The 13257-nt window shown below is 39.1% G+C and overlaps 1 protein-coding gene across 1 annotated transcript in view; it reads left to right on the top strand.

The window, feature by feature from the left end:
• LOC124556456 (protein purity of essence) overlaps positions 1-13257 on the top strand; it is a 443522-nt gene that overhangs the window by 313980 nt on the left and 116285 nt on the right. The window contains exons 51-55 of the mRNA XM_047130407.1: positions 1440-1614; positions 1755-1905; positions 2001-2241; positions 4385-4534; positions 10919-11185. Of these exons, the coding sequence (XP_046986363.1) occupies positions 1440-1614; positions 1755-1905; positions 2001-2241; positions 4385-4534; positions 10919-11185 (984 nt within the window). The remainder of the gene's footprint in view (positions 1-1439; positions 1615-1754; positions 1906-2000; positions 2242-4384; positions 4535-10918; positions 11186-13257) is intronic.

Here is a 13257-nt window from a genome sequence, read left to right as displayed (position 1 = left end):
ATGTCTTACAGTCTAAAACCTGATTCAGAAATCTCTATCTTACTATTGTATAATCAATCTGAAACCTTCCGCTGTCTACAGGACTCTTCCACATACCATATTTCATTATTCTTAAAACAAGTGTTAGCAATGATTAAATTATGCTCTGTGCAAAATTCTACCAGGCGGTTTCCTGTGTCATTCCTTCCCCCAGTCCATGTTCACCTACTATTTTTCCTTCCCTTCCTTTTCCTAGTATCAAATTCCAGTCCCCCATGACTATTAAATTTTCATCTCCATTAACTTCCAGAATAATTTCTTTTATCTCATCATACATTTCTTCAATCTCTTCATCATCTGGAGAGCTAGTTGGCATATAAACTTGTGCTACTGATGTGGGAACAGGCTTTTTGTCGAACTTGGCTACAATAATATGTTCACTATGCTGTTCATAGTAACTTATCCGCATTCTAGTTTTTTATTCATTATTAAACCTACTTCTGCATTACCCCTATTTGATTTTGTCTTTGTAACCCTGTATTCACCTGACCAGAAGTCCTGTTCCTCCTGCCACCGAACTTCACTAATTCCCACTATATCTTTCACTCTATCCATTTCCCTTTTTAAATTTTATGACTTACCTCCGCAATTAAGGGATCTAACATTCCATGCTCTGATATGTAGAATGCCAGTTTTCTCTTTGCTGATGACAATATTCTCGTGTGTAGCCCCCAACTGAAGATCTGAATGGGGGACTATTTTACCTCCGGAATATTTTATCCAAGAGGATACCATAATCATTCAATCGTACAGTGGAGCTGCATGCCCTCGGGAAAAATTACAGCTGTAGTTTCTCCTTGCTCTTTGCCTTTTGCAGTACCAGCACAGCAAAGCTGTTTTGGTTGATGTTGCAATCATCCAGACTGTTGCCCCTCTTCAGGAACCACAACAGATACCCCTCCATTGTAGTTGCACTTCAGTACCGCCATCTGTATCACTGAGGAATGCTAGCCTCCCCCATCAATGGCGTGGTCCATGGTCAAGGTCCATAGTTCGTGGATAGCATAAAATATTTCTTTATTGAAAACAACCTGTTTCAACAGACTATGCTATCATCTTCAGATTTTAAAATCTTTTTGTTGTGAAAGACCTGAAGATGACAACATAGTCTGTTGAAACCGGTTGCCTTAAATGAAAAAATATTTTGTGTGATCTTGGCTGTTGAAAGGTTTCTAACAGTTAAACAGATCGCCCTTCAGTTCTCTCAGAATGGGAAAATTCAGTCAAAATTTATAGCTTATATTATCCCGTGCCCATTTGACTAACATTTCTGATGTAGAGGTGTTTTGTGTTGAGAAAACTGAAGTCCTTAAAGTATGTTGCATTTATAGTATACATTTGGTTCTTTAAAGAATTTAACTTTTTCAAATTTTGACTATTCATCTATGTTTGTCGTACAGGTTGTGTTGATGCTGACAAGTGATCTTTATGGCAATGAAGAAAGAAGTCAGGACTGCTTGAAACAGTTACTATCTGCACTTTTAAATGAGTTAAACCTGAAACAACCTGATACAAGCAATGTGTCGGAGCGCAATAAGAACCGTGAAGTGTGTTTAGTAATCATGAGGCTTCTTAGTAAGTTTCAAAGTGTGCATCTTCTAGTTTTGTTCAAATAAAGACATTATTGATTGAATGTGTGAAATACCTTTTGGTACTATTTGAAATCATGTATTCATTTTATTGTACTTTGACAGAAAACTTCATCTTTCTTTCAGGTGTTATGTTATCTCGTACCAAGTCAACCAGTAAGGCAACAACAGAGAATACATCATTTGTATCAAGTGTTACCTCCACCACCTTGAGGGAATCTGATCTAATTAACTATTGTTTGGCATTACTGAAGTCACTTTTAAATTACTGGAAGAGGTTATTATTATTATTATTATTATTACTATTACTATTACCACCACCATCATTAAATTTCTTTCTGAACTGAAAGGTAATGCTTTCCCCTGTTTCAGTTCATCGCCAGAAGAAGGAACTTCTATAGTAGGTGGAACCTTGCTTAAGGCTCGTCCAACCATCCCACCACCTGATATGGCACCATTCTTCCTCCGACAGTATGTGAAGAGCCATGCAGCTGATGTGTTTGAAGCTTATCCTCAATTGTTGACCGAAATGGTGTTGAGACTACCTTATCAAATCCATAAGAGTAGTTTGAATCAAGCAAAGACCATACTTGTTGATGAGGCAAGTGAACAGGTATTTTTGAAATTTCCTGGCACATTTAAAATGTGATATTTTTATTCATTTATTACTTGTTAACTTTGATTACTCAGAATGTTGTGTTCACCATCTACCAGGGAAATGTGTACTTGTCAGTCATGTAGAGGGCACATTTTGTGATATAAAAGGTATATGACAAGAGTTTGGGGACAGAGAAAAATTTGTTAGTTGTAGGCAGAACGGTGGAGTCACCAGTTTTAGCAGTGTTGACAAGGGAAATTATGGTCGGGTGTAGTATTATGAAAACATCTGTCATTGGAAAAATGGCTGATTTCATTTGCTACTCATGTCCAGTCAGAGATTGTACTCTATTTCTAATTGCTGTATTGTCAACAGTGTTAAACCCTGATATGTTCAAGTGAATGTGGGGAAACCTACGATCAGACACTGGAACGACAGTGAAATATCCCTATTCAGACGAATTATCTGTTTGATCGTGTTGGAAGGTGAAATCTTTCAGAGAGACAGTTTGAGATATTTCACTGCAGGACTTAGCGCAGGCTGTTAGTGCAAGTTGTTATGCTGTGGGGTGTATTTACTTGAGATACCATGGATGTTTGGTTCTTGCAGGTGGCATCATGAGACATTTTGACTACAACAGTATTTTATGTTGTTGTTTGCACCATTTCATGACAGATCTCCTTTTTGCAAAGCACCCTGATTTTCTGTATAATTACCCTATAAAATACATCCATGTCAGAGTGCACAAATCACTGCCATTTAATATGGGAGTTTGAATAGGAATATCGGTGGCTTTCTACCTCCTATAACACGTCACAAGGAACTGTAGTAACCATATTCCAAGAAATTGCAAATATTTTGCATGTGGAAGTTACCATTAGGTAGTTGGACACACATTTGTAGCTAGGAATTATGTCTGATTCTTGTATAGTATGCAAAATTGATGACAAAATGAGGATTAAATTTGGGCTAGTTGCTTATTTTTGGTACAGCAACATTATGTACAAGGGGTAGTCATATAGTTTAATTGCCACCTCAAAAAGATACGGTTACGTAATTAATGTATTGTGTGGTTACAGGTACCTATATGCAGTCCTGGTACACACTTATCCTCGTGCTACAATATAATAGCATGCTGCTAGAGAAGCCAAAATGAAATGATGCAGTCCATTGATGAAGTGGAAGTGTGCTGCACCATTTTGTTTTGATTGCTTTAACAGCAAATTACAGTGCTGTGACTTGGCAGTTTCAAAGTTTACACTTTAAGGCTTGTTACCAGCTGTACACTTTAAGGCTTGTTACCAGCTGTATCGTATTACACTAAGCCCAATCATAGAAAGTCATTTACATAATTTTTGCACTCAGCCCAATCATAGAAAGTCATTTACATAATTTTTGCACTCAGCCCTATCATAGGATATCATTTACATAATTTATACAAGACGTGTTTTTTTAAAGTAAGTACCATTTTGACATTAAAATAAAACAAGTTGCAATTTTATTTTTACATGAATTCCTGTGCTTTAATCTACTTTTTGACATAATTCCCACTGGCATTTATCATATAGTAAAACCAACTTTTTCAAAAACATCCTTGTAGAAATCTTCCTCTGTTTTGACATCTTCATGATCATCATCATCATCATCATCATCGTGCTGATCACCTACACACATTTAGCTCTAAGAAAACAAATATCAGCGCATATTTCACAGTCGGCAGGATTCTCAATCTGACAAAATATATCAAGTACTCACAACCAAATGTAAACACACCAAATTACTCTGTAATGGTGTCTGTGACTTGCTGACAGAGTGTATTACACTGCATGCTTACACCAAATACCGACTTTGGTGCTGCAACAGCAGATTTTCAACATGATACTTGAAAAAACATGTCTCGTAATTATTTCCATTCAAGTATTTAAACCTGTCTTCTTCTTCTTCTTCTTCTTCTTCTTCTTCTTCTTCTTCTTCGTCTTCTTTTGTTTATCTGAATTTATATTATCAGATTTGGGAGGAATTGTGAGTCCCTTAGATGAATGTCAAAATAGTAGTTAATAGTTACTTGTGTGTTACAGCTATTATTGTAGTAATAGTAGTTACAAGAAATATTCGATGTAGTTATTTGTGTCAATGTTCTTTATTATCTATGCAACAGGAATGGCGCTATTACCTCTGCGAATATATGATGACTCAGCAGACGCCTTTCGTACGTCGGCAAGTTAGAAAATTACTACTTTCTATCTGTGGTACAAAAGAAGAATACCGGCAACTGCGGGATTTGCATTCTCTGAACTCGCATTTCAATGTAAGTGATGACATTATTTCAAAATATAGTTCTCTCTCTCTCTCTCTCTCTCTCTCTCTCTCTCTCTCTCTCTGTGTGTGTGTGTGTGTGTGTGTGTGTGTGTGTGTGTGTGTGTGTGTGTGTGTGTGTGTGTGCGGGCGCGCACGGGCGCTCGTGCGTGGTAGTGGGGGGACATAAAGGGACAGTGGAAAATTAAAATTAGTTTATTGAAGAGTCCACGGGCATATTGTCAGTTCATAGGGTCCAACGGGCAAAATATTTCGGCAATCAGACATGTCGTCATCGTCAGGTGCACTGATCTCCTGAGGGCGGGATGCTGCCTTACAGGCCATTCCCTATGTGGTTGGCACACGTTGGCAGTTGCGGAGTCGCAGAGGTCGGTGTCTGTGGCAGTGTTGGTGTAGTTAGACACTGTAAATTGGCAGTACACCAATGGACTCTTCGATCAACAAATACGCTGAGAGAAACTGAAGAATCACATTAAAATTAATTTGTGTCATCTGACATACATTTGAAAACTGAGATGGGGTTTATGACAGGCACACTTCCCTTCTTATTAGCAAAAATTTACATAAGAAGAATGAATCTAAATTACACTTGTTAATATATTTTTGAAAGTTAACAAGCTACTAAATTAACAAGTATGTGTAATAGAATATGTAACAGTTTTTGTGGTTTCTCTATGTGTGAGAATATTTGTATTTGTAATTATATATATATTCTTAATTTTGCATTTACACAGGCAATTTCCTTGTTCCACTATTAGAAGATCTTGTCATCAAGTGCCTAGGGATTTACTCGTTAATACACATATAGTTCAAATTATGATTTATTATTGTTAAGGACTTGTATTATTCAATCAATGGCACAGGATGGAAATGATTAATTGAGTAACTATGGAAAACTCCTGAAAAACTCCTTTTTTATTTTGTTAATCGAATGGTGGATCCCTTCTTTCTTTCAAAATAACATATTGCTTAGTTTTTGTTCAAACTACTTGATGCCGAAAAGAACGGACTCGCTCATACTGGAGAAGCAGAAGTTTCTCAAGCTACAGAAAAACTACAACTACCAACCCTATTTATGTCAGATTATTCATCTACAAAATCATTACACAGTTCAGATCTACCCATCTGGGATGTAGAAGTTAAGATGATGTCATTGTATGAAACCAAATCTTGGAGTGTCATACACTCACAGAAAAAACTTGTGATAGCATTCTATTCTCCAGGGAAATAATCTTCTACAGCAATTACATGTTGCAGCCTGCATCAAAAACAAAGGTGTGTGTGGCCTGTAAAACTTTCACTACCTTATTTCTCTCAAGAATTGAAATTGACATCATGGTGTGTGCAAGTAACAGGAAGAAACCTAACACTAACACTTCTGAGAAACCTTTGGATGTTCACCTCATGTACCAATAACAACAATCGTTTTTCCTCCTGGACCTATCTTCTTATCTTGATTATAAAAATGTAGCTTTTCCGTGTAGTTATACGGCTTGTGTTGAAACCGTAACTCCCTTTGTATAATTACTAGAAGGGAGACAGAAATCATCAACCAAAAAAACTACGAATTATCTAAAACTTTTTCTTGAACCAGTTTTGCAGTTACGCTTGAGTCGATAGGTATGTGTTACAAATGAGAATTTCTGAAAACTTTTTAAATGTAGGTTTTTACTGTGAACAGCATACATTATATTCTGATGTGAATTATTGGGTTGATGCATAAGTATGTAGCATTTTTCCAAAAGTTTAATAAACACAACAAATAAATGTAATGGAGACTTTAGTCGTCAGTAATATATTCTCCTCCACTGTTTACAACAGTCTACCAGTCTACTGACTACCAGTCAGTAACTTTTTGTTTCCACAACTGTAGAAATCATGCGGTTTTGAGGTGAAAATCTGAGGGCGTAAGATCAAATGAATAAGGTGATTGCAGAATGACTTCCCAACCCAACTCTTGTATAGTGTTTTTTTTGTCAGTATGCAAGCAGGGGGTATTGTGGTGGAGAATCACTTCACACAGTCTTCCTGGTAATTGTTGACAATAATGTCAGCATTGATGGTTACACATTGGGTAACTAATTTGTAGTACACTACACTGGTGCGTTTCTGCTGGACGCATTACATTGTTTTGTGGATGTGCACAGGTCTTTGTACGGAGAGTCGCTGTTTTGCTCAGCCATCCCTTTGTTTTCCTTATGTTACCATAAAGATGCCATTTCTCTTCACTAAAGTGCGCGTCATTTATGTTGGCGGCCGAGTTTAGGTTCGTTCTGTGCATCTGACGTCACAAAACACAGTCAGCCAATGAACAGAGAACGACGTTGCCAGACCTCGACTGCAGTCCAGAGCATGGACGAGTGTCTTCAGTTTTAGATACGTTCAGTCATAAATAAAGTAATAGAACAAAAGCAATGTCTTGATAGCAGACTTTCTTTTATAGAAAGTTTGGAAAAAGCATTCTTTATACCAATTGCTTCATATTCTAGTAATTAATTTAACCAAACAAGTAATAAGACTCCTAATTCAGGCGATAGCAAGGAAAGGTGTTCGTATCAATCTCACGAACTGCTTTTTCGCAATAAAGAACAGCGGTAATTGTTTATTTCCTATTGTATGTCGACGAAACGTGAGTAATTCATAGTCATACCAACAGTGTTTGTCAGTATTTTGCGGGACGTGTTAGAGACCTGATGGCGTTCTGTAGGCAGACGAGCTGCGTTAGCGTAACGGATAAGGTGTTGGGCTTCTACGTGAAAGGTTCTGAGCTCAAACCTTGTGTGCTGCTTAATATTTTCATTATTTAAAAACAATATCAAAGTGTCTTACTTCACGAATTATATTCGTTTGAATGCAATTTTTTGAAATTTCTAGTGCTTTGTCTCTTCATTAACCCTTTCGCTACTGCAGACACGTGCTCCCCGCATTCCGCACTGTGCGCGATTTTGTCATCACTGCACTGCTCGCCAGTGCAGACACATGGTGTTCCCACTGCTTTGACACACTTATCATTCGATTTCACAAAAACTATTTGGCCCAAAAATTTGATTTTTACATGTCTTCTTGACTGATACGTTCCCCCATAAATGACTTAATTTTGAAACTTCCTGGCAGATTAAAACTGTGTGCCCGACCGAGACTCGAACTCGGGACCTTTGCCTTTCGCGGGCAAGTGCTCTACCAACTGAGCTACCGAAGCACGACTCACGCCCGGTACTCACAGCTTTACTTCTGCCAGTACCATATAGGCGCACACTCCGCTGCAGAGTGAAAATCTCATTCTGGAAACATCCCCCAGGCTGTGGCTAAGCCATGTCTCCGCAATATCCTTTCTTTCAGGAGTGCTAGTTCTGCAAGTTTCGCAGGAGAGCTTCTGTAAAGTTTGGAAGGTAGGAGACGAGGTACTGGCAGAAGTAAAGCTGTGAGTACCGGGCGTGAGTCGTGCTTCGGTAGCTCAGTTGGTAGAGCACTTGCCCGCGAAAGGCAAAGGTCCCGAGTTCGAGTCTCGGTCGGGCACACAGTTTTAATCTGCCAGGAAGTTTCATATAGGCGCACACTCCGCTGCAGAGTGAAAATCTCATTCTGGAAACATCCCCCAGGCTGTGGCTAAGCCATGTCTCCGCAATATCCTTTCTTTCAGGAGTGCTAGTTCTGCAAGTTTCGCAGGAGAGCTTCTGTAAAGTTTGGAAGGTAGGAGACGAGGTACTGGCAGAAGTAAAGCTGTGAGTACCGGGCGTGAGTCGTGCTTCGGTAGCTCAGTTGGTAGAGCACTTGCCCGCGAAAGGCAAAGGTCCCGAGTTCGAGTCTCGGTCGGGCACACAGTTTTAATCTGCCAGGAAGTTTCATATAGGCGCACACTCCGCTGCAGAGTGAAAATCTCATTCTGGAAACATCCCCCAGGCTGTGGCTAAGCCATGTCTCCGCAATATCCTTTCTTTCAGGAGTGCTAGTTCTGCAAGTTTCGCAGGAGAGCTTCTGTAAAGTTTGGAAGGTAGGAGACGAGGTACTGGCAGAAGTAAAGCTGTGAGTACCGGGCGTGAGTCGTGCTTCGGTAGCTCAGTTGGTAGAGCACTTGCCCGCGAAAGGCAAAGGTCCCGAGTTCGAGTCTCGGTCGGGCACACAGTTTTAATCTGCCAGGAAGTTTCATATAGGCGCACACTCCGCTGCAGAGTGAAAATCTCATTCTGGACTTAATTTTGTTTCGATGTTCAATGCAGTTACTATGCAGCATTTTAATGTAGTAAACCATTGCACAAAATTTTGAAGTGTTTGCAGAGGTAGAAGTCCATAGCGTATACTTTCCGTATGGTCGATTTTAGTTGCTACAGTGTTGAGAATGAAATGTGGACAAGATACCTAAATTTCATATAAAATTTACTGTATAACAATATCTCATTTAAGTACCACATAGGTGTCATATGTAATATTGAGAAATATTCCATCTTTCGCGACTGTAATAAAAGTTTTATTTACACTGGACCCGTTTGGCTTTATTTTAAAGCACATCAATTAATGAAAAGTATGGCACATTCACAATGGTACTTATGTTCTCTTTCTTGTTTTTGTTCCACAGTCGCAGTTTTATCAATGGTACTGAAATATATTCCTCTTCTGCAACTGTAATAAGCGACTTATTTAGACCAGACGCATTTCTCTCTTTTGAAGCATCTTCAGTGGACAGTATTTTGTCTCCTCCATTGCCAAGTCACCTTTCATAGTTTTGTGCTGCGGTAACACAATATTCAACGTTTGTGTTGGCTGATCAGTGTTTTAGCAAATAAATGATGTTTGTGTGTGCGCCATACACAAAAATTATATTTGACATAGCTCAGAGCACTTCACTGATAGACGGTATATTCAAGTCCTAATGTTTTTGTAAGTCCACAGTTTTGTTTAATGTATTTTGTCTACTTCCTTTTGATTGATTGAAGTGCTTTAAAATAAATCCAAACGTGCTCAGTGTAAATAAAACTTCTGTTACAGTCGCGAAAGACGGAATATTTCTCAATATTACATACGACACCTATGTGGTACTTAAATGAGATATTGTTATACAGTAAATTTTATTTGAGATTTAGGTATCTGGTCCACATTTCATTCTCAACATTATGGCAACTAAAGTCGACCATACGGAAAGTATACTCTATGGACTTTTACCTCTGCAAACTCTTCAAAATTTCGTGCAATGGTTTACTATATTTAATGCTGCATAATAACTACGTTGAACATCGAAACAAAATTAAGTCATTTATGGGGGGGAAGGTATCAGTCAAGAAGATGTGTAGAAATCTAATTTTTAGGCCAAATAGTTTTTGTGGAATCGAATGATAAGAGTGTTAAAGCAGTTGGAACACGATGTGTCTGCACAGGCGAGGAGTGCAGTGACAAAATCTCACACAGTGCGGAATGCAGGGAGCACGTCTTTGTAGCAGCGAAAGGGTTAATGCGGCCGTGGTGGCTTTACTTCATGAACTGCGCGCTCCCCCCTAAACGTAAGCTTGCGAACTATGCTATACGATGGCGCTGCTTCTATTGGCGCGTGCGTCGTGTGCAACTGGCAACGCAGCAATCTCCCGCGTCTGGGCGGGCATGCGCGAGCCGCCAAGATAAAAGAATTGAACTATAGTAATGATACAAGACAGGAATGATCAGTATCGTTCACAAGCCAGTTGATAACAAACAAGCAGATAAACCCATATGGCCACCTCCCAATTTTTGTGATTTTGACTTAGAGCAGAGCGTGCAGTATTTGTACACCTGATTTTTAAACTTTCCCCATTGCATTCAAATAGAATGCAAATAGAATGGATGGGGGAATGATCACAGTTCATCACATGTGCCAGTTCTCGTATACACTGATATGGATCATTGTGGATTAATGTGTTTAAATGCTCTTCATCAAACCCCAAAGGCCTTCCTGAACGAGTAGAGTCACTAATGTCAAAACTATCCTTGTTAACAAAAGAAAAAAAATTCTTGCCATGCTCTGTCTAATGGCATTATATCCATACACGTCGCAAATTTTTCTGGCTGCCTCTGTTGCTGTCACTGCTCTATTGAATTGAAACAGAAGAATGTCAGATCTTCAGATTTCTCTACTTCTCACTCTATTTTCTAGCATGCACAGCTCCACTCGCTATCTCCATGAGAAAATGACAGTATACAAACTGAAATAGTAACAGTGAACTACCAAAGAAAAAGACAGTCGATAAATAAACCCGTCGCTACTTGAATCCCAACATGCAAAACATAAATGTTATGAACTTATGTGCCAAGCTAATATATACAATAGTATTTAAAATATTAAGAGATTAATGTACAAAGTGAATTGTTAGTTAGTTTTCTCCAAAATCAATATTGTATCTTTTTGTTACAGTGGATTCAGCAAGTATGTTCTTCACACGGATTAGACCCACAGTCTCCATATCCTCGATGCAATACACTGCCTTATGATACTTTGGTGGAACTAGTTGAACATTTGAAGGCATGTGTCGAAGTTGCATCTTCTCGTGTTGGTCACTGGCAAACATACTGTGCACGTGACACACAACTTGTACCATTCCTCATTAAGGCATGTTGTTTGCTGGATGAAGGTGTTGCTCCAACTATATTGCAACTGCTACAGTGCCTTGTTTGTGACAAGGTAAATAACAGTCCATTGATGTATGTTTCAGGACATGATGTATTTTATAATTTGTATGTAATTTCTTTTATGAATTAAATCCAGTAGCTAGTTATTGCTCCAGGAATGTACTAAGTCATGTTTAGAAATTAACCTTTGCAAGCAGTTAACAACTTGCCAAAAATCCTGCACATGATTACGTATCATCTAGTGAAGTATGGCATTCCAGTAATATTTAACGCACTGGAGATAGTGCAATAGCTCAGTTTAATAAAGCAGTTTTAAGGAATCTTAATGACAAGATTTTGGCGCGGCCAGTGTAGCATTATTTGCAGCTGTTGTAATTAGTGTATGCTGAATAATCTCTGGAATGCTAGACATAAATGCTACCAATTTAAGGTATAGTCAGTCATCAGGCATTTTTATGCGATGTTGTGGACCTGACAGTGCTCAAAGCAACATAGTGAAGCATGCTCAAACATATATCATGAATGAAAATTTTTGGGATGGAATTTATGACGTGGTAGTATTGCAAGTATCCAGCATACATGGCTTCACTGCAGTTCAGCAAGAAAGTGAACACCATAAAAAAAGCTTACTACATAATGCCTTTAAATACCAATTACCATTTGACTTGAATGACGCAAACAAAACCTTTAGCAGTTAGATGATGACTTGCAGATTCTACGAAACAGTAAACATGGTTAACATTGTGATGCTTGTCTCTTAGAAGGATCTACACACTATCTCACAAGAAGACAGTTGCCTGTGCACTGTTGCAGTTCGTTTGATATGTGGTAGAGTGTCACAGAGATGCTGAAAAAAAATTAACTGGCAGACTCTTGAAGACAGAAATAAACTATCCCTAAAAAACCTACTTATAGTTTAAAGAACCAATTTTGAATTATGACTGCAGGAATATGCAACTACACCCTATGTGTGCTTCCTTAGGGACTGTAAGGACAGGATTAGATTAATTACAGCACACTAAGAACAATTTAAACAACCATTCTTCCCACGCTTCGTATGTTAATGGAACAGGGGAAAAAACCCTAGTAACTGGTACAGTGGGACATACCCTCTGCCATGCACTTCACAGTGATTCACTGAGTATAGATGTACAGGATGGGGCAAATAAGTGGCCCAGTGAACAGAGGTCCGGGGTACAAAGAAACACAGGTGTTGGGTTGATTTGGTAGGATTGATTTGATTTTGGCAGGGAAGCTAAAACAGCTTTGGTCTAAACCACCCCTTCCCACACTGAAACCAAGTTGATTGTGGATATCACTTCCTGTTTATTTAGTAAAGCCAACCAATGCCTATAAATTGTACAAGGAGTCCCTTTACCAGTTTTTTTAGACACAATTTCTTCATGTCTAGTTGTCTCGAAAATTCTGTGTCTCTTGCTCTCCAATGCTGTGCATTCGAAGAATAGGTGTGATGCAGCTTCTTCACTCTCGTCACAGATCCTACGTTTAGGGTCTTCTTCCTTTATACCCATTGTACGTGGGTGTTTTTTTGAAATTCCCATGGCTGGTCATCAATCCAACCACGAGTTTAATCTCTTTCCTGTTCAAGCCCAGGATTACAGAGCTTCTTTTAAAACATGGCTTTGGCATCACTACTTTACCATGTTTTTGTTTATAGACCTTGGTCCAGTATTCTCTGCTGACTTCTAAGCCAGTTCCGTAGTTCTAGTTTGATCAGAGCCTTGGTGATTGTCAGGACAGGTTCTGGTCCAACGTATGGAGTCTTCGCCCCCATCCTGGCCGATCTGTCAGCTTGTTCATTGCCACCGATCCCTGAGTGGCCAGGGACCCACACTAGGTTTACCCTATTGCTTCCCCCGAGCTCCACCAGAGCACTGTGACATTCTCCAACAATCTTAGATCGTGTTGCAGGAGCTGCCAGTGTTTTCAGGACTGCCTGGCTGTCTGAATATATGTAGATGCTACGTTCTTTGTAGCACCTACGCATACTCTCCTCCACACATTGCAGTAATTTCAGCTTGGAATACTGAGGCCAGTTTTCATAGAGAGATGATGCCCTCCAGTCTTGGCTGAACCCCGTACACTCTGGCCCCAGCGCCTTAG

Source organism: Schistocerca americana, chromosome X (assembly GCF_021461395.2).
Source record: "Schistocerca americana isolate TAMUIC-IGC-003095 chromosome X, iqSchAmer2.1, whole genome shotgun sequence".
Lineage (NCBI taxonomy): Eukaryota > Metazoa > Arthropoda > Insecta > Orthoptera > Acrididae > Schistocerca > Schistocerca americana.
Note: the sequence above shows the minus strand (reverse complement) of the source record. Positions and strands in the feature narration are given on the sequence as shown.